The 22,285-nt window shown below is 40.1% G+C and overlaps 1 protein-coding gene across 1 annotated transcript; it reads right to left on the bottom strand.

The window, feature by feature from the left end:
• Window positions 1-12,178: 12,178 nt before the first annotated feature.
• On the bottom strand, window positions 12,179-20,929 carry LOC143863619 (trimethyltridecatetraene synthase-like). The gene is made up of 2 exons (XM_077374342.1): window positions 19,999-20,929; window positions 12,179-12,944 (listed from the first exon to the last, which is right to left on the bottom strand). The coding sequence occupies exons 1-2, from the start codon at window positions 20,911-20,913 to the stop codon at window positions 12,315-12,317; spliced, it is 1,545 nt and encodes a 514-aa protein (XP_077230457.1). The 5' UTR covers window positions 20,914-20,929; the 3' UTR covers window positions 12,179-12,314.
• Window positions 20,930-22,285: the final 1,356 nt, after the last annotated feature.

Genomic DNA, 22,285 nt, shown 5'->3' with positions numbered 1-22,285 from the left:
CCCCACGTCAACTCCTCAAGAACGTCAGAATCGCAGGAAGCAGAGTCGATAAATGGATTGAAAATTTCAAAATCATCTTCAGCATTCATAGAAGACCCAGAGCCGTAGAATCCCGAATATCAGTGCGAGATCCCAAAGAAAAAGTGGGAATTCAATCAGTCTAGCTTGCACAGTGCAGATGAAGTCTTGCCAGGAAATGCCGCCAGACTCCTCAAAAAAAAAAGAGAAAGGAAAAAAGTTCAAAGCCATTGAACCTTAGCCATTCAAGAAGCTTGTATGCCAAAACATCAGAAGGCCATCCTTGGACGCCTGAGCCTTAAACGCCAAAAATCCCAAGTTCAAAAAAAAATCCTTTTGCGAACACCTTCGAGCCTCAACAAAATCAAACATTCTTTTCAAACACCCGCAAATTAGGGGCATTTCGGCCCGAACTACGTCTGACCTGATCCCCAACTCTTCGGGGGTACGTAGGCAACCTGATCAATTCAGGTTCGGTCAACCTTTGGGATAAAAATCAAATTATTCCCTTTCAACCTTTGGGATAAAAGTCAAATTATTCCCTTTCAACCTTTGGGATAAAAGTCAAATTATTCCCTTTCAACCTTTGGGATAAAAGTCAAATTATTCCCTTTCAACCTTTGAGCTTAAAAGCCAAATCATTCTGTTCCAAACCTCAGCGAACCACTCGAACCTGATCCTCCATTGTTGGGGTACTTAGGCAACCTGGCCAATCCAAGTCTAGTCGAAACTTTGAAATCCAAAAGAAATATCCAACCGTTTTGAACCCCAGCCCACTTAGAAAGTCCTTCTGGTGAACAAGCAGAGGTTCAAAGTCAAGAACAAAAAAACGATGGAATCTGAAGACCCGCTAGGCTGAAAACCCGGGAGGGCGGTCTAGGCAAAATTTAGGGTCATTCACCCGCTAAGTTGACAACTGAAAAGTCAGCTTAGGCAAAAGTTAGGGTATCGAGCCCGCTGGATTGAAAACCCGAAAGGGCGAACCAGGCAAAAGTTAGGGCAAGCGGTCCGTCAGATTGAAAACCTGAAAAGGCAATCTGGTCAATGGCAATGATTTCCAGCAAAAAGTGAATCATTGAGGTGGAGAAACAGTCTTCAACCAGGGTAAAATCTCGGAGTCCAAGTAGTGCCAGCAAGCTTACTTTAACATTCCTCTAAACTGAGGGCATCGAAACCGAGCAATCCAAAAGGGATAATAACCATGACATAAACACCGAAAAAGGAGAGTTGTGCATCTTGACACGGTCTTCGAAATACTCTAAGAGTGGCTAAGCCATACCCTTAAAAAATGACACATCAGATCCAAGAGTGAGTCAAAAGCGAGTCGAGTCCTTGGAACAATGAGAATCTTCTTTGATTGAGTCCTTGGAAATCTGTTCCTCCTTCATATTTGTGTTCCCTCTCCTTGCGAAGTCCAAACTGTCAGATGCTGGAAGAATGGGAGCGTGTCATCCAAAATGCGAAGAAAATTCAGAGTAAATCCTGGTTTAGGTATCAGAAGGGGCGGGAGACATCTTGTTCAAACCTACCAGAGACCTTAAGCCTCCAAAAGTGAGCAATGCGAAAGAAGAGATTTTCAGACTCAGCCATCATGGTTATTGTCCTATTCTCTCCATACAAAAGAACTTTACATCCTTGAGCCTTCATGAAATGAAGCATCTTTTCTTCAACCATCATTGTCCTGCCTCCTTAAAACTCCTGTCATGGAAACACAATATACTAGGGGCATCTTTTATGACTTGCGTCATAAAAGATATCAAGCACAAAAGGCAATCAGTGCCAATGTCTTCAGTAAGTTGAGATAAGAGATGTACGAGTATATCTCGAGCCAAACTTCAAACTTCTCAGACAAGTGCACTCTCTGAAAGGTCAACTTCCCCAGAAAATCAATTTCCTCAGTGGAGTCTAGAATTTGCTCGCGCAGCCTTCAATCCCCGGCAAAATTCAGTTCTCTCAGAAAAAATGGTCAATACTCAAAACCTCAGCAAGTTACCTGTGTCTGGTTCTCAACAGAGATCGCACACTCCTAACGTTCTCGGCAAGAGACGATCAATCTTGTAATGGACTCGATCACAATCTCGATTTCTTGAATCAAAATTGTTCCTTCTTGAGTTTCGTGTTCTTGGTTCCTAGAGTGGTTTGATCATGATGATTGTCTAATTATACCGCTTTGTTGATCTGCCTAGATGCTGTCTTCTCAGATCCCAATTTAGGTTTGATCATGATAACTGTCTAATCATTCCGCCGTGTTGATCTGTCAAGATGCTATCTTCCCAGATCCCAATTTAGGTTTGATCATGATAACTGTCTAATCATTCCGCCGTGTTGATCTGTCAAGATGCTATCTTCCCAGATCCCAATTTAGGTTTGATCATGATAACTGTCTAATCATTCCGCCGTGTTGATCTGTCAAGATGCTATCTTCCCAGATCCCAATTTAGGTTTGATCATGATAGCTGTCTAATCATTCCGCCGTGTTGATCTGTCAAGATGCTATCTTCCCAGATCCCAATTTAGGTTTGATCATGATAGCTGTCTAATCATTCCGCCGTGTTGATCTGTCAAGATGCTATCTTCCCAGATCCCAATTTAGGTTTGATCATGATAACTGTCTAATCATTCCGCCATGTTGATCTGTCAAGATGCTATCTTCCCAGATCCCAATTTCGGTTTGATCATGATAACTGTCTAATCATTCCGCCATGTTGATCTGTCAAGATGCTATCTTCCCAGATCCCAATTTAGGTTTGATCATGATAATTGTCTAATCATTCCGCCGTGTTGATCTGTCAAGATGCTATCTTCCCAGATCCCAATTTAGGTTTGATCATGATAACTGTCTAATCATTCCGCCCTGTTGATCTGTCAAGATGCTATCTTCCCAGATCCCAATTTAGGTTTGATCATGATAACTGTCTAATCATTCCGCCCTGATCATCTGCCAAGATGCTATCTTCTCAGATCCCAATTCAGGTTTGCATATCTTCGACCTTTCGGTTCATTCGCACCCAGGTCAATCCTTTGAGTTTTGACTCATTCGCAGTCTCGCTCATATCCTCGACCTTTCGGTTCATTCGCAACCAGGTCATAGGTTTGATCATGATAACTGTCTAATCATTCCGCCCTGATCATCTGCCAAGATGCTATCTTCTCAGATCCCAATTCAGGTTTGCATATCTTCGACCTTTCGGTTCATTCGCACCCAGGTCAATCCTTTGAGTTTTGACTCATTCGCAGTCTCGCTCATATCCTCGACCTTTCGGTTCATTCGCAACCAGGTCATAGGTTTGATCATGATAACTGTCTAATCATTCCGCCCTGTTCATCTGCCAAGATGCTATCTTCTCAGATCCCAATTCAGGTTTGCTTATCTTCGACCTTTCGGTTCATTCGCAGCCAGGTCAATCCTTTGAGTCTTGACTCATTCGCAGTCTCGCTCATATCCTCGACCTTTCGGTTCATTCGCAACCAGGTCATAGGTTTGATCATGATAACTGTCTAATCATTCCGCCCTGTTCATCTGCCAAGATGCTATCTTCTCAGATCCCAATTCAGGTTTGCATATCTTCGACCTTTCGGTTCATTCGCAACCAGGTCAATCCTTTGAGTTTTGACTCATTCGCAGTCTAGCTCGTATTTTCGACCTTTTGGTTCATTCGCAACCAAGTCAAAATCTTAGGCTTCCAACTCATTCGCAGTCAGGTCTATTTTCTAAACTCTTGACTCATTCGCAGTCAAATTAATCTCTTTGACTTCAGTTCGTTCGCAACCAAGTCATCATTCCGGCCTTTTTGGTTCATTCGCAATCGAGTCCAAATCTTAGACTCTTCGGCACGTTCGCTGCCAAAGTTCTCGCTGATTTCTTGATTCATTCGCAATCAAGATAATCTCCCGGACTTCGACTCCTTCGCAGTCGAGTCAATCTTTCAATTCTTAACTCATTCACAGCTAAAACCAAATTCCAGCCTTTTGGTTCATTCGCAACCAAGCTAAAATCTTAGACTCTTCGGCTCATTCGCTGCCGAGTTTCTTGCTGATTTCTTGATTCATTCGCAATCAAGCTAATCTCCCTGACTCTGACTCATTCGCAGTCGAGTCAATCCCTCACTTTATAGTTCATTCGCAACTAGGCCAGTATCCCTGATTTTGGCTCCTTTGCAGTCAAGTCAACCCTTCGCTTTTCGGTTCGCTCGCAACCAAGCAAATTTTGACCTTCCGACTCATTCGCAGTCAAGTCAATTCTCGGCTTCTGGTTCAATCGCTACCAAACCAATATCTTTCCCGGCTCTCTCGCAGCCAAATCAATCCTTTAAAGTTTTGCAAGAGAGGCTATCTCATCCATATATCCACTATTGAGTTACGAGTTCAAGAGAGGCTATCTCACCAGCGTTTGTGGAGTCAGAGTCCGGTGAAAGGCTATTTCACCATGTTATCTTTGTGAGTATCATTTTCAAAAATCCAAAAAAAAAAAAAAAAAAACAAAAAATCCAAAATTAAAAAAAAAAAAAAAAAAAAAAAAAAAACCCTCTGATTTTGGGCCAGTCAAAATGTGTTGTCTGTTCAGCTTTGACATTCGCGCGACAAGCACGCTCTGCCAAAGAGGGGCATCTGTAGACACCTCATTTTGACCGTGCCCTAAACCCTTCCAATTTTATGCAAAACCCCATCAAACCAATGCTTTAGGACTCCAAATTTCTCCCCAAGGTAAGTTAGGGTCCCAGCTAGGTCCCCGCAAAATTTCGTCAAAATCCGAGTACGTTTGCCTAGCGAACGAGCAGAGAAAGGACCGTAGTGTAAACCAGAAAAGGGGGGTGAATTATCCTGGAACGGTGCAGAGCAGATTTCGAATAAGACACGATTGGATGGTGCGCCCATCAATTTTCCCGCCAATAGTGCGCCCATCAATATTGGTAGTGCCAATATCACCACCCTGTTTTTATAAAATAAAAAATAAAAAAAATCCATTTTTGAGAGAGAGAGAGGAGAATCGTCGGTTTTCTTTTGCATATATAAATATATATATATATATATATATATATATATATATAATATAAAAAAAAAACCATCATCATTGTCCCCCCTTTTTCTCTTTTCTTGAGCCCGCACCTCCCATTTGACGAAAAAAAAAAAAAACAAAAAACCATCATCACTGTCCCCCCTCCCTTTCCTTTTTTTCTTCATTTCCCCCTCATTTTCTTCACCTACCACCCCTCTTTCGTCAAACCAGAATAATATAAAAAAAAAAAACCATTGGAGGAGCTCTTCTGGTCTCGAACCCTCTGCAGACCGAGAACAGGAAAGAGCCACCTCCACCTTCTCTCGAACCCTCTGGAGACCCAAACCAAAAGAGCCACCTCCACCTTCTCTCGAACCCTCTGCAGACCACCTTCTCCGGCATCCTCTCAGCCAACCACCGGAGCTCCACCGGCATCCCATCTCCTCCACCCCACCTCCAGCGGGTCCTACATCAGCGGGTCCCACATCAGCGGGCCCCACATCAGCGGGCCGACTCTGTCAACACCTTCTTGGATCTCTTGTTCCTCCTATAGCTAGCGTAAGTTCAGTTTTTATTTTATAATTATTCATTCTTGCACTACACGGGTCCCACAGCGGGTCCCACATCAGTGGGTCCCGCAGCGGGTCCCACATCAGCGGGTCCCACAGCAGGTCCCACAACAACGGGTCCCACAGCAGTGGGTCCCACATCAGCGGGTCCCACATCAGCGGGTCCCTCAACAGCGGGTCCCACAGCGGGACCCACAACAGCGGGTCCCACAACGGGTCCCACAGCGGGTCCCACAACAGCAGGTCCCAGCGGGTCCCACATCAGCGGGTCCCACAGCGGGTCCCACAGCGGGTCCCACATCAGCGGGTCCCACAGCGGGTCCCACAGCGGGTCCCACATCAGCGGGTCCCACAACGGGTCCCACAACAGTGGGTCCCACAGCGGGTCCCACAACAGCAGGTCCCAGCGGGTCCCACATCAGCGGGTCCCACAGCGGGTCCCACATCAGTGGGTCCCACAGCGGGTCCCACATCAGCGGGTCCCACAGCGGGTCCCACATCAGCGGGTCCCACAGTGGGTCCCATAGGGGTCCCACATCAAAATGTCCCACATCAGCGGGACCCAACGCCAGCGTGCTCCACACAAGCATACCGACTCTGTATTGGCAGCCACCTCATTTTTTTTTTATATATATGTCAGCCCCCTCATCTTGATATCGTCAGCCCTCTTCACTTTAATAATGGCAACCCATTTCATTTTGGTTTGTACAGCCCTCTTCACTTTAATAATGGCAACCCATTTCATTTTGGTATGTGCAACCCTCTTGCAAATGGTGTTAACACCCCTATTTGCCCTCCATCTCTTTAAGAGACATGCCTTGTCTCATTAGCATATCTTTTTTAGAATTTCCAGTTTGAGAGTCAGTCCTTCAGTCAGTCCAGGAATTTTCCTATCATCATAGGGGTTAGGATTCTGTCCTTCCTCTCATCAAGTCGTGATCTTTACCCGCTCCTGCAAGGTATAGGATGCTGTCCAACCCTTGCCGAGTTATTTTCCTGTTCGTTCCCCCGCAAAGTATAGGATGATGTCCAACCTTTGCGGGATTCCAGAAGTCTCCCTACCCTTATGATGATAGGATTTTATTCTCTGGTGTCAAAAAACAATAAAAACATTTCAAAAATACTTGAAAACAACAAAAACATTCCAAAAAACACTTGAAAATTCAAAAACATCTCAAAAACAATTCAAAATCCAAAAACATTTTAAAAATCAAAATTTAAAAAAATCTTGAGTCATGTGCAGAGTAGTTAGGAATTCTGGTCCGAACTACGTTGGCTTGATCCCTTTCAACAGGGTACGTAGTGCAGCTTGGGGTTCACATCCCAGGTCCAGCCAAACCTTTAAAAATAAACATTTCAAATATTCCCAAAAATACAAAAAACTTCAAAACTTCCATAAGCTTTCAAACCTTTAAAAATAAACATTTCAAATATTCCCAAAAATACAAAAAACTTCAAAACTTCCATAAGCTTTCAAACCTTTAAAAATAAACATTTCAAATATTCTCAAAATACAAAAAACTTCAAAACCTTTTCAAAAAGATCTTCCCCTAGAGTTAGGAGTCTGTCCTAGATATTTAGGGTGTTTTAGAGTTAGGAGTCGGTCCTGATTTGTATTGATATGGTGTGTCCTGTCGTGTGAGTGTCCCTAGAGTTAGGAGTCCTCAAGTCGATCGGTTAGACATTTAGTCGAATCGATGGCTAGACTAGGAAGCATATAGTCAACCCATGGTTTTCCTTAGAATGCACAGCCTAGGTACACATAGGATGTAGGGCCCACCTGCATTAGCCTAAGGCTAATCAACTTGCATTAGTTAGGGCATATAGAGTCCTAAAAATTACAATCCACTTGAATTTAAGCAATCGCACAAAAAGCTTTAAAAATCAGTCGAGTCTAGTGGATCGAGTCTAGGATAGCGGTCCTAGAGTTTTAGGCATCGTAGTTTAGAATAGGGCATTGAACTACGTTGACTCCGATTCTTCCCGAGGCCGGGATACGTAGAGCAGCTAAGATGGACGGCCATCTTGGTCCGAGTCAAGTCCTGCATTAGAGTTAGGATTTGTTTTCCTGTTATATATATAGTTTATTTGTGTTATGTATTTTGTTGTGTTTCTCTTATTTTTATGTACAGATCCTATACCTTTAGCTGTAACATGCATGTGCTTGTCCACCAGAACTTAGACACCAATTAGGCATGACACTCATAACCTAGCTATTCTTAGGCGACATATCTTTCATTTCTTTTGTGTGTGCTTCTTATTCATCTCCGAGACATGCATGATTAGCTAGACGTTATCTCGGAGATATTCGTTCCCATTTCGCATGATTTTCGCCCAAAACTCTTCAAAATTAATAATAAATGGCATAAGAGACCAGGTGCTAGCACTTGGGCGAATTGGGGGCGCCTAATCCCTTCCCCATTCGTCATCAGGCACGAACCCTATTTTATATCTCTGGTTATCCGTTGCAACAGAGCACAGCATGGGATCCAGGGCCCACTTCCTTGGATGACGACTCTTCTTTGTTTAAGGTACGCCTCGAATCTGGGCTAGTCCCCGAATCGAGAGGTATCTCACTTTACATCGCCGCTCATGCTGTGAGGGGCACTCTTTCGAGAGTTCCTTGGTGGGGCTCTCCTTCACGTGGACGATCTCCTGAGACTCGCGTGGGGGCACGTCCCTCCACGCGGACTCGCGCGGGGGCACGTCCCTCCACGCCCGTCCCGGATCGGGGTCCACATGGACCAATACAAAAGTGGAGATTGTATATGGTGTAAGCCCTTATAGTCTCTTATTTTTCAAAAAGTACTGTACAGACCACATCCTGGGATGATACAAACCGTCCATAAGATGGAACACAGCGTGTTCCCTAAAAATCATTTCCATACAATGATCCAAGCCCTCCGATCTATAGAGGTTCCCATAATAGCTTATGTGATGTTCAAGTAGAAGCATAAGTGACGGAAGAATGTTGAATCATAGTGTAAAAGATTTACGAAGTTAAATGATCTTATTCATAAGTGATGGAAGTCCCTAACAAGGGTTGTGCTACAATGTTTTACAGTGGTTAGTATTACAAAGATGTTCCAAAGCCTTAGTTGTGATAGTGTGAACAATATGCACTCTTTTCGCATAAGGATAAGGAATGAATCGGTCAGCATCTACGATTTCATTCTGGGTTTTCTTTATTACTATCTTTTTTTCTTCTTTTAAAAGATACAAAGATAAACCTTAATTTTCCTGGTTTGTATTGTTTTGGTGGGACAAACTTAGTTGCCACTTGCCAGGAAGGCCACATCACACTTCTCATTATCTAAATTTAACCAAATCACTACTCATTTTTAATAGCATTTATTTCATTATTTTTCCCCGGTCCATCGCACTGGGTTTCTTACTAGTGTTTATTTAAACCTATTGTTTGGAGGGATTTGCTTGGAAATATCCACACAGCTAAAATAAGGGAGAACTAATTTCGTCTCGCCCCTTACATTTATTTATCATAAGGTGATTTGATTTAGGGAAATGTTATTAGCACTACTGTATTTTGATGAGGGCACTCCTCACTTTATTCACTTTATTCAAAGTAGGGTATGGCCCACACCATAGGATGATCCAAACCGTCCATTAGATGGACCACAGTTTAAATAGGTTGTCCCCAAAATTATATCTATAGGTTGATCATAACCCTCGATCTATAGAGGGTTAGGACAAACCCTCTAACATTCAGATCGGAGGGTTAGGATCAACCTATGGAAATGATTTTTGGGGCACAACCTATTTAGGCTGTGGCCCATCTAATGGACGGTTTGGATCATCCTATGGTGTAAGTATCTTTACCCCATAGAAAATTAACCAAAATACCCTTGTCTCATAAAAAAAATACTTGTATCCCATGGGAAATGACAAAAATACTCATATATTACAAAAATAACCAAAATTTCCTTGTCACATAGGATATGTTCAAAATATTCATAAACATGGTTCCCTTCTCCGAGAATAAACAGGGCCTAAATGAGGCTTAATGGAGACTTAATAGTTCAACAGCCTAGAATCATTTGCTTGAGGTGATCTCAGTGTCATTTAGGCATACCAGAAAGGAGACTCTTCTCTGCCTTCTCTCTCTCTCTCGGTTCGTGTGGTTTTATTTCAGCGGAGCGAAAAGCAAGACGCTATTACGTCAGGCCGCACGTGACTTTGGATCAGGGTTTCAAGAAAAGAAGCCATGGATGTTAAGGAAATAACAGAAAGGCCATTCGGCCTTCGCTCTATTTTTGACCTTTTCCGGCTTTCGGTTACGTAGAGGGGTTCAGAGTCTCAGAAGGCCATTATTTATGGGGTAATTAATGATAAATTCGCTCCCCTGTAGGATGACTCACACCACTGTAAGGTGAATTGACGTTAAAAAAAGAGTATCATAGTCTGACAGGGGGGGGGGGGATTTATCCTACGTGGGGTGCGAATTATAATCTCCCTATTTATATCTCGACCGACAATTACGTTTCGGTTTGGTGGGCGATCTATCAACGTATGGATATCGGTGTTTTGGGACTTGCTAGGCAATTTCGCAGAAAGAGAATTCGCGGCTCACTTTTTTGAAGAGAGATCAGAGAACACTAGAACAGTCATCGAGTAGAAGATTTTGTCTTACTCATTTAGTTCATCTGAGGTGGCTGCTCTCTACTGAGAATGTGACCCGCACAATGGCTTTCTGCGAAATTGTCTATAAGGGTCATAAAAGGGTGCGAAATTGTCTATAAGGGTCATAAAAGCGATGAAATATCTGTCAAGACTAGCATTGTTTTCGTTAATGAGGGTCAGTTCCTTGTTTGTTACATTTATCCAATTGAGGAGAGAAATAATTTCTCCCGGACCCTTACATTATTTAGGGCAGTGATAAATCGACTCTCCATGTGTCTTTTTCTCTCTCTAAATTGACTCCCCAAATGGATAAATCGACTCCCCATGTGTCTTTCTCTCTCTAAATCGACTCCCATGTGTCTATCTCTCTCCTCTTCTCTCTCTAACCTAGAGGAGAGAGAAAGACATACGGGGAGTCCATTTATCCATTTGGGGAGTCCATTTATCACTCCCCATTATTTATTCAAGGTGATTTGATTTTTCTTCTTAAGAGACAAAATATCTCCTTCTCCTGAAAATGACAAAATATTCCTATAACATAAAATGACTTAAATACCCTTACTTATAAAAATTAACCTAAATACTTTCTTTCCGCTAGGTAAGCCCGAGATCCGGTTTATTAAATGAAAAGAAAGATGATACATTTAATAACAAAAATAACAAAAGAGCCTTGCATTTCAAGGGAAATTACTAAATACTCATATCTCATGAAAAATTTTCAAAATACTAATATAACCAAAACATTCATACCTCATAGGTGAGGAATGATAAATTGAAGGGTGCCCTTTCAAAAAAATACTACAAGGGCTCCCCCAATGGTCCTTACAAACAATTAAAGTGCATTTAATTATATGTTTGTTTGCACCATTTTATAGTTTTTGGTGCCCTTATTAATGCACTTTATTAGGGATGTACCAACGTGCCTTGTAGGTGGTCATCAAAATATTCCTATCTTATAAAAAATAATAAATTGCACCTCTACTCTAACTTCAATAATCAATTTTGGACTCACAATCGGTTCTAAAAATATAAAAAATAGGAACAATTGCCAACATGGGACACCAAAATCCGAGAATTGCCAATGGGGGATACTCTTTTGAAAAATTATAAAGGGGGGTCGAAAACGGGATTATCAAGTCTAAAAAGGGGTTATCAAGTACATAAACAGTGAGACCCTGACCAAAATGCCCCTAGGGGTTATCAAGTCTAAAAAGAGGTTATCAAGTACGTAAACATGGATTATCAAGTTCATAAAGACTTGATAACGCCTCTTTAGACTTGAAAACCCCTTGTGAGACTCAATAACCTTGTTGAGAACTTGATATCCCCGGGCGAGATTTGATAACCCTGTTTAGATTAGACTTGTTAAATCATATTTAGGCCTGTTAACGGGAAGCAAAGAAGGGAATGTCTGTTTGCTTGATTTGATTATTATTTTTCAAGAGCAAGCAATAAGTACTCTGTAGATAACCCCCCTTTTAGACTTGATAACCCATAGTGGCCTTTTGGTCAGGTTTTCCCACAAATTCTGTTGTCGACCCCCATTTATAATTTTTCAAAAGAGTGGCCCCCATTGGCAATTCTTGTATTTTGGTGTCGCTCATTTGTAATTTTTCCTAAAAATAAACAGTTTGCAAATGAGGCTTGATGGAGACTTAATAAGGTACTAGAATCATTTGCTTAAGGTGATCTCAGCGTCATTTAGCTGCCCTTATCTCAACAGTAAATAAAGCCTTTTGGGTCAATAAAAGCACTTTGCTTGACATTTTCAAAAGGAAATAACCTCCCCAACCAAACAATTTGGACGTCCTTAACTCTTGGTCTCATTTTGTTTTGGGATTTTAGTCCAAAACTGATTATTGGACTTAATTGTGTGTAATTTTTTTAATCAGTTCTGGACTCAAGCAATTCTCAAAATCCAAAAGAAATAGGGCCTTAATTGTATCAATACGAGAGAAAATCTCAACAACCAATTTCCATAAATCAATTCACTTGATACAAACCAACTCGTTAGGGTAGCAAACTACAACACTTTGAATTGCATATGACATATCAACCATAATTAAGTACTAAATCTGAAATATGATTTGTAATCACACTCGATAAACAGGAGCTGGAAGCCGAGGCTCAATGACAGCCTCGAGAGGGATCTTCCTAGTTGTCGAGAGCCCGAAGATCTCCTCCATGTTCAATTCCTCCGGTGAAATCTTGTCCTGCAATTTCCATTTGAACCCATGCAGCAGATTAGCCAGCGTTAATTGAACCACTTTTAGCCCCAAGCTATAGCCTGGACACATCCTCCTCCCTGACCCAAATGGCAGCAACTCAAAATCCTGGCCCTTGACGTCTATATCTTTCCCGATGAACCTCTCAGGATGGAATTCCTCAGGTGCATCCCAAATAGTAGGATCCCTTCCAATTGTCCATACACTTACGAACACACGAGTTCCCGCAGGTATATCGTAGCCATCTATGACTGAATCCTCTCTAGTGAGGTGTGGCGCTAGCATTGGTGCCAAGGGGTGCAACCTCATTGTCTCTTTCATAATAGCATCTACGAATGGAAGGTCAGGGATGTCTTTTTCTTCAACCCATCTCTCTTTCCCAATTACCTTATCGAGCTCTTTTGTTGCTTTTTCAAAGATATACGGCTGTTTCAAAAGTTCAGATAATGCCCATTCAACAGTGAGGGCCGAGCTCTCTGTTCCCCCTGCTATCAAATCCTAGATCATCAATCATTGAAACATACAAGTGTTATTGCACTATTACAGAGAAGTTTGTCACACAAACAAGTGGGGGAAGATTAGATGTACAGTTAAGAATAGGTTACTGATATTCACACCACCATGTTTTGATAGTTGCACAAACCTCTCTCGTCTTTTACTATTTAATCAGCTGTCCAAACGTTATTACAATTGCCAAAAAAGCTCATAGGAGGAAATTAAGGAAAAAAAAGACAAGGTGAGTGTTGGAAATAATCTTGGGTAAATAGATTAGTTCAACAATCTATTCAATATGTATTCCGGAAAAAATGAAATTGAAATTACCTTTGATGATCTTGAATGTAAACCTCAAACCCGTTAGCAAGAACCAAACTAAAAATAATAATAAAAATGAAATGAGAAATTTCAAATAGAGATGAGTGGTAGAGGCACGTTACGGATTAACGCTACCCTTAAGATAGATTATCGCCCCCTCCACGAATGGTATGCAATCGGGTTCTCTTGCGACCTATCTCCAGGATACAACACCACTATACTTGTCTTTGAAGGTGTGCACGCACCGGCTCGGACCTTGTGAACAAGAGTTGATGCCAATCAAATTGCCCACTTAAAAGAGAAACTTGCAAAGCTTTGAAAAGATTGAAACTTTCGAAACAGTACTCAAGAATAGAAAAGAATGAACAAAACTTCAAGAAGAGGAAAACGTGTGTGTGTCAGAGGAAAAGAGATAGCTACTATTGTATACACTGTTGTTGTGTATATATTAACACTCTTCAACGGCTCTTTATCTCTCTTAATGCACACAACGTTTGCAAAATAAAGACGAAAAATAAAAACGTATAAAATATTGAAAGGCATTAAAAGATTGCATAGTAACGATGAAATTTCAACCGTTTGAAATTTGATTCACATAAGACAAAAGAAAAAATCTTTAAAGCCAAAGCATTAAAAGCTTTAAATGATTAAAAAATTCAACAATCCCCCACATGAATCAAAATTCAAATTAAATATATTAAATCAAATATGGGCAAATTTGAAATATCATGCAATGGGTGAAGGTGTCTTATGGACTTGAACCTCCACTTAGTGTTCATATATTCCAGTCTATAAAGATTCCAAGTGAACTATGTCTTGAACTAAGAATCTTGAGTAATAGACCTTCATATATTACACACACGATATCGGCAATGTAACCGTGTTCTATCGGGGTAGCACATTTCGGCCATGCGCTGGTCCTGTTTCATGAGCGCTCTAGAGAACAAGCCTTAATTCTCATAGGAAGCGGCCCCACTTCCACACTCATATAGGTGAGTCCATCAAGGGTACCTGTAACCACGAACCCCGCTTATAAATAACTATAAACCTATTCAGAGCAAAGCTCTTCCTCCATATCGTTACAGTTAATACTATTTACATCTTAGGGATAGGCCAAGAGAAGTCTTTCATTCTCTTGATAATTTAAGTACAGTGCTTTCACCGATCACTCGAATAACTTGTTTTTCCCATTGAACCTAGTTCTTGGGATCTCCAGTCATATAGGTTGGGTTGCCATTATTGGTGATTCTATTTGATAGGCTTTAGCCCCCATCCCTCTTGATATTTCAGCCACTAGCTTTTTAGCTAGTCATTTGGTCAGTGGATCTGCTAAGTTTCTCTCTGACCTTATAAAGTCAATTGCAATCACTCCATCAAAAAGCAATTGCCTTACATTATTATGCATCAGACGTATGTGTCTGGATTTACCATTATATGTTCTACTCTTAGCCCTTGCTATTGTAGCTTGGCTATCACAATGAATAGATATAGCTGGAATTGGCTTGCACCATAGAGGAATATCTGCTAACAGATTCCTATTCCATTCCGCTTCTTCACCTGCTTTATCTAAAGCAATAAATTCAGATTCCATGGTGGAACGTGCTCTACAGGTATGCTTGGTAGATTTCCAAGCGACAGCACCACCACCCAAAGTGAAAACATATCCACTTGTGGATTTAGTTTCTTCTGAATCTGAAATCCAATTTGCATCGCTATATCCTTCTAATAAAGCGGGATAACGACCATAGTGGAGTCTAAACTCCATTGTGCCTTTCAAATATCTTAAAATCCTGATAAGTGCATCCCAATGTTCTTGACTAGGGTTGCTAGTGTATCTACTTAGCCTACCAACTGCGTAAGCTATATCTGGTCTAATGCAATTCATTAGATACATTAAACTGCCTATAATTCTGGAGTATTCTAATTGGGATATACTTTTTCTAGTATTTTTCTTAAGTTTTGAACTAAGATCATATGGTACACTCAAGGGAGTAATATCAAATTTGTTAAATTTTTTAAGGATCTTTTCAACATAATGAGATTGTGTTAAAACAGTCCCTTCTGAATTTCTAATTATCTTAATCCCTAAGATTACATCTTCCAATCCAAGATCTTTCATGTCAAAGTTCTCTGACAAAAGATTCTTGGTGTCATTTATAACATCTAGACTCGTACCAATGATTAACATATCATCGACATACAAGCAGATCAAAACTCCAGAATTACCTTCAAATCTACTGTATACACATTTATCAGAATCATTTATGGTAAAATCATTTGATAACACTACTTTATCAAATTTCTCATGCCATTGTTTTGGTGCTTGTTTTAAACCATAAAGAGATTTTATAAGTTTACACACTTTACGTTCTTGACCAGGGACTGCAAATCCCTCAGGTTGTTCCATGTAAATTTCTTCTTCTAATTCTCCATTTAGGAAAGTGGTTTTAACATCCATTTGATGGATTTCTAAGTTATAGATAGCTGCTATAGCTATCAACATTCTTATTGTTGCAATCCTAGTTACAGGAGAATAGGTGTCAAAAAATCTATCCCTTCTTTTTGTTTAAAACATTTGGCTACTAATCTAGCTTTAAATTTTTCTATAGATCCATCGGTTCTAAGTTTCTTTTTAAAAATCCATTTACAACCTATTAGTTTGCACCCATGAGGTAAATCTGTTAACTCCCATGTGTTATTTGACATAATTGATTCTATTTCACTATTTATAGCTTCTTTCCAGAAGTTTGCATCCAAAGAAAACATAGCTTCCTTAAAAGTAGATGGATCATCCTCCACCAAGAAAGTATAAAAGTCAGAGCCAAAGTTAGTAGCTTTCTTTGCTCTTAGACTTCTTCTAGGTTCTATTTCTAGGTTACCTTCTTCTCTACCTCTTTTTCTTCCTTTAGGTTCTTGGTTTTTTATTTGAGGAATACCACGACTACTAGATGCAACTTCTGCTTAAGGTATTTGAGATTGACTCACACTAGTTTGTTTAAGAGGAAACACATCCTCAAAAAATTCTGCATCTCTAGACTCTAATATACTGTTTACATATATGGAATTATGTTCAGTTTTTACCACCAGAAATCTATAAGCTGCACTATTTTGTGCATACCCTATGAATACACAATCCAATGTTTTAGATCCTAACTTTGTTTTCTTAGGGGGAGGTAAGCTTACTTTAGCTAAAAACCTCCACACTTTAAGGTATTTAAGACTTGGTTTTCTACCTTTTCATAACTCAAATGGAGTTCTATTTTCATTTTTATAGGGTATTTTGTTTAGTATATGACAAGCCGATAATAAGGCTTCCCCCCACATGTTAAGTGGTAGCCCTGAACTAGTTGGCATGGCATTTACCATGTCAATTAGAGTCCTATTTTTTCTTTCTGCAACTCTATTTTGTTGTGGAGAATAAGGTGCCGTCACCTCATGAATAATTTCAAATTTTCTACAATATTCAGAAAATTCATTTGAGGTATATTCACCACCTCGATCTGATCTAAGTATTTTAATTCCTTTTTCTAACTGATTTTTCACTTCAGTTTTATAGGTTATAAATTTTTCTAAAGCTTCATCTTTATATTTAAGAAGATATACCATTGCAAATTTTGATTTATCATCTATGAAGGTAATAAAATATTTATTTCCTCCTCTAGTAATAGTGTTCTTTAGGTCGCAAACATCACTATGTACTAGTCCTAGAATTTCTGAATTTCTTTCTATTGATTTAAATGGTTTTTTGCTAAATTTTGATTGAACACATATTTGACACTTTGATTTTTATTCAATAGAAACATTTGGAATCATACTTAAGTTCACCATTCTTTTTATAGATTGTGAATTTACATGTCCTAATCTACCATACCACATATCATACGATTCAATAATATAAGCAGAAAAATCAAAAAATTTATTGATTTCATTGATGGATACATTGAGCTTGAATAAACCTCCACAAGCATAACCCTTTCCAACAAACATCCCACCCTTGGTGAGAATAAACTTATCATATTTGAAGACGAGCTTGTAACCGTGCTTGTTCAACAAGTAGCCAGAAATTAAGTTCTTCCTGACTTCTGGAACATAGAGAACTTGGTGCAGTGTGAGAACCTTGCCGGAAGTGAGTTTGAGATCAACCTTCCCTTTCCCCATGACTTTAGCCGTTGAGGAGTTACCCATGAAAAGCATTTCGCTTTCATCTACTTGATGACAGGTGACGAACGCACTTCTGTCACAATAGACATGTATAGTGGCTCCAGTGTCTACCCACCAATCACTCACATTGAACACCATGTTCACTTTAGAGTCTACGGTTATAAGCTTCTTCACTTCTGTTCCGTGAATAACAGTTCCGGATTCCACCATATTGGCTTGAGGAGCGGGTTTCGCTTGAGAGTTTTCGACATTTTGGAAAGTGTCTTTCCCCTTTCTGTGTCGACATTGTCTAGCATAGTGTCCAAGTTTTCCGCAATTGAAACAACCCTCTTTCTTCTTATTTTTTTCTATCTTTTTGTTACTTTTGAAGTGATTTCGGTTCTACATCTTCTTCTTGTTTTGATGAGACCCAAAGTTTTTATTTGTCTTCTTCTCACTAGTCTTAACAAGATTGGCCTTAGAAAGGAGTTCCGATTCTTTGTCATTTTGATCACGATTCCTATGTTCTTCTTCTATTCGGAGTGTTACTAGGAGATCTTCTAAAGATAATTCATCTTTTCTATGTTTAAGACTTTTTCCGAATTCCTTCCATGAAGGTGGAAGTTTATTAATAATGGCCACCGAATGGAAACGGTCATCCATTTTGATCCCTTCCGCTAGGATCTCATTCAATAGGAGTTGGAATTCATGAACTTGTTCTAAGACGGTTTTCCATCTACCATCTCAAATCTAAGATAGTTTCCAACTACATGTTTTTTCACTCCGGCATCTTCGGTCTTATACTTTTTATCTAAAGCTTCCCACATTTCTTTGGCGGTATTCATTCCACAATACACGTCATACAAGGAATTCGTCATGGCACTAAGTATATAACCACAATACAAAAAGTCATCATTTTCCCATTTTTGAGTAACCTCAGATTGAGCGGGCTCATGCTCTTTGGGACTAGGCTTGGGTGTGGTCAAGACATAGGCAATTTTAAGAGTTGAAAGCCAAAAGAATAAGCGTTGTTGCCAATGCTTGAAGTTCAATCCGTCAAACTTCTCTGGACGAGTGTAATCTTCACCGGCCATGTTGAACTAATCCAATAATCTATCTTAAGATTGTTGGAAATAATCTTGGGTAAATAGAAGAGTTCAACAATCTATTCAATATGTATTCCGAAAAAAATGAAATTGAAATTACCTTTGATGATCTTGAATGTAAACCTCAAACCCGTTAGCAAGAACCAAACTAAAAAAAATAATAAAAATGAAATGAAATTTCAAATAGAGATGAGTGGTAGAGGCACGTTACGGATTAACGCTACCCTTAAGATAGATTATCGCCCCCTCCACGAATGGTATGCAATCGGGTTCTCTTGGGACCTATCTCCAGGATACAACACCACTATACTTGTCTTTGAAGGTGTGCACGCACCGGCTCGGACCTTGCAAACAACGGTTGATGCCAATCAAATTGCCCACTTAAAAGAGAAACTTGCAAAGCTTTGAAAAGATTGAAACTTTCGAAACAGTACTCAAGAATAGAAAAGAATGAACAAAACTTTAAGAAGAGGAAAACGTGTGTGTGTCAGAAGAAAAGAGAGAGCTACTATTGTATACAGTATACACTGTTGTTGTGTATATATTAACACTCTTCAACGGCTCTTTATCTCTCTTAATGCACACAACGTTTGCAAAATAAAGACAAAAAATAAAAACTTATAAAATATTCAAACGCATTAAAAGATTGCATAGTAACGATGAAATTTCAACCGTTTGAAATTTGATTCACATAAGACAAAAGAAAAAATCTTTAAAGCCAAAGCATTAAAAGCTTTAAATGATTAAAAAATTCAACAGTGAGTTGGTGCAATTATAAAAACATGGTAGTGCCAATATTAGATGCCTAGTGTGTTGAATTATTAGCCAATTTTGATCTTTTACATTAGTAAAAGGAGAACAGTCCTAGAACGGATTTCCCTTTTGGACAGGTCTTTTATGTAATGACAAATGTATATACTGCTTGTATGAAAAAGTCTTGCTGTCGGATCAAATTTCATGGGCGAGATGATGAATACGAGCATGTTCACACGTAAGTCTCCTTTGCGAAGCCTAATCCGAGCTCACCACTGTTTTTCATTTTTCCGAGTGATGACAAAATCATTGTTCATGTCCACACGTAAGTCTCCTTTGCGAAGCCTAATCAGTCCAATATTTTCCACCAAATAGGATCGCCGCCCTTGAATTCAATTGAACTGCCTATTGACCATTTTTTTCTTAACCTTGTATACACAAGATATATGGTGTATATAGATCTTAGTTCGATCACATAAACTGACAGATCAGATCATATCAGATCAACCAATGGATGATCCTTCTCATAATTCATGTGCCACAATCAAGGAGTTAATGAACCGGGAGAATTCTTCGTGCGCTACAACTTCAATGAATCTTCCCGGTTCATTAACACCTTGAATGTGGCACAATCCGTCCGTTTTCAGATTGAACTAAGATCTATATTGTACACACTATCTCATCATCCATGGACCTAATCATAAATCCATGGTAGAACACTCTAGCAAAGGAATATTTACCTGCGTGAATGCCTTGACACCATTCCTACTGAGCTTGACATCGAGATTTGGGTCGTCAGCGAGCTGCAACAGAACGTCGACCATGTCTTTGGGGATGAAATCCTTGACCCCTTCCCTCTTGGCGTTGTGCTCGTCGAGCACTTGCTCGAGAAACCGATCCAATTTTTTGCTAAGCGCTTTCATCCTCTTCACATACCCTTGCAAATCCAAGAAACCAAGCCATGGAATCGAGTCTCCGATGTTCAACACCCCGTTCAGCAAGAACCATTCGTCTAGCATCTTCTTCAATTCCTCAGACGTAATGATCTGATTCTTCGATTTGGACTCGTCCGTGTACGTTTTACCCAACACCATGCGGCTTATAATGTTGAGGCTAGCAGTAGAGAGGTGTTCTTTGACAAGGATGGCTTTTCGGGAAGCAACAAAGAGTCTGAACATCAATGAGTGAGTCTCTTCTACGCGTATGTACTGGTAGGATTCAAGTCGTCTAGTGCAAAAGAGCTCCATGAGGCATATCTTGCGGGCTTGGCGCCAGTAAGGCCCATAGGGAGCCCAAGTGATGTTGGAGTAGTTATAGGTGGTGTACTTGCCGGCGGCAGCTTTGGGGCGACAGGCGAAGGTGAGGTCATGGGTTTTGAGGAATAGCTTGGCGACCTCGACGGAAGAGCCCACGACGACGGGGAAGGATCCGAATTGGAGTTTCATTATGGGTCCATATTTGAGGGAGAGTTCGTGGATGGACCTGTGTGGGAGAGATCCGATTAGGTTGAGATTGCCTATGATGGGCCATGGTTTGGGTCCGGGAGGAAGGTTTAGCTTCCGGCGCCGGAAGTGGCCGGAAAAGGCGCTTAACAAGAAAATGAGGGATGCTAGGAAGGCCACTGAGTGTAAGGTCCATGAAGCTGACTCCATCATTGTTTATCTATGGGGGCTTTGTCATGGTAGTGGTATTTATAGAGTTCTGCTAGGGAGACCGTGTGTGGAACCGAACAAATCCCCCACATGCCACATGTCACGGGAGGGGTAGTTTTGCCACATTTTCATTGTTGGCTCTCTATTGATAGTACTGTCTCCATATCATTTTCCTTTCCTTTAATTAGGTTTAGAAGTTGTTACAATTTCAAAGATGCTATCTAAACAACTAGTTAGAAAAGTAGTTAATAAATTGTGGACCAATGCAAAAGTGGAGATTTTATATGGTGTAAGCTCTCTTATTTTTCAAAAAGTACCGTACAGACCACATCTTGGGATGATCCAAACCGTCCATAAGATGGAACACAGCGTAAATAGGCTGTTCCCCAAAAATCATTTCCATACAATGATCCTAGCCCTCCGATCTATAGAGGTTTCCATAATAGCTTATGTGATGTTCAAGTAGAGGCATAAGTGACGGAAGAATGTTGAATCATAGTGTAAAAGATTTACGAAGTTAAATGATTTTATTCATAAGTGATGGAAGTCCCTAACAAGGGTTGTGCTACATTGTTTTACAGTGGTTAGTATTACAAAGGTGTTCCAAAGCCTTTTCGGGTAAGGATAAGGAATGAATCGGTCAGCATCTACGATTTCATTCTGGGTTTTCTTTATTACTATCTTTTTTTCTTCTTTTAAAAGATACAAAGATAAACCTTAATTTTCCTGGTTTGTATTGTTTTGGTGGGACCAACTTAGTTGCCACTTGCCAGGAAGGCCACATCACACTTGTCATTATCTAAATTTAACCAAATCACTACTCATTTTTAATAGCATTTATTTCATTATTTTTCCCCGGTCCATCGCACTGGGTTTCTTACGAGTGTTTATTTAAACCTATTGTTTGGAGGGATTTGCTAGGAAATATCCACACAGCTAAAATAAGGGAGAACTAATTTCATCTCGCCCCTTACCTTTATTGTTCAGATCGGAGGGTTAGGATCAACCTATGGAAATGATTTTTGGGGCACAACCTATTTAGGCTGTAGCCCATCTAATGGACGGTTTGGATCATCCTATGGTGTAAGTACCTTTACCCCATAGAAAATTAACCAAAATACCCTTGTCTCATAAAAAAAATACTTGTATCCCATGGGAAATGACAAAAATACTCATATATTACAAAAATAACCAAAATTTCCTTGTCACATAGGATATGTTCAAAATATTCATAAACATGGTTCCCTTCTCCGAGAATAAACAGGGCCTAAATGAGGCTTAATGGAGACTTAATAGTTCAACAGCCTAGAATCATTTGCTTGAGGTGATCTCAGTGTCATTTAGGCGGTTTTACTGATCATGTAAAGAAGCCTTT

This window comes from Tasmannia lanceolata, unplaced genomic scaffold (genome assembly GCF_043159265.1).
Source record: "Tasmannia lanceolata isolate RefF3 unplaced genomic scaffold, GAP_Taslan_0.1 ptg000044l, whole genome shotgun sequence".
NCBI lineage: Eukaryota > Viridiplantae > Streptophyta > Magnoliopsida > Canellales > Winteraceae > Tasmannia > Tasmannia lanceolata.
The sequence above is the reverse complement of the archived record's forward strand: the minus strand, read 5'-3'. Positions and strand labels throughout refer to the sequence as shown.

Excerpts from the sequence above, each read along its gene's own strand:
- LOC143863619 (XM_077374342.1), bottom strand. The coding sequence starts at position 20,913 with ATGATGGAGTCAGCTTCATGGACCTTACACTCAGTGGCCTTCCTAGCA. Across the intron at positions 12,945-19,998 it reads GTGTCAAGGCATTCACGCAG|GATTTGATAGCAGGGGGAAC; the intron begins GTAAATATTCCT and ends TTGATGATCTAG.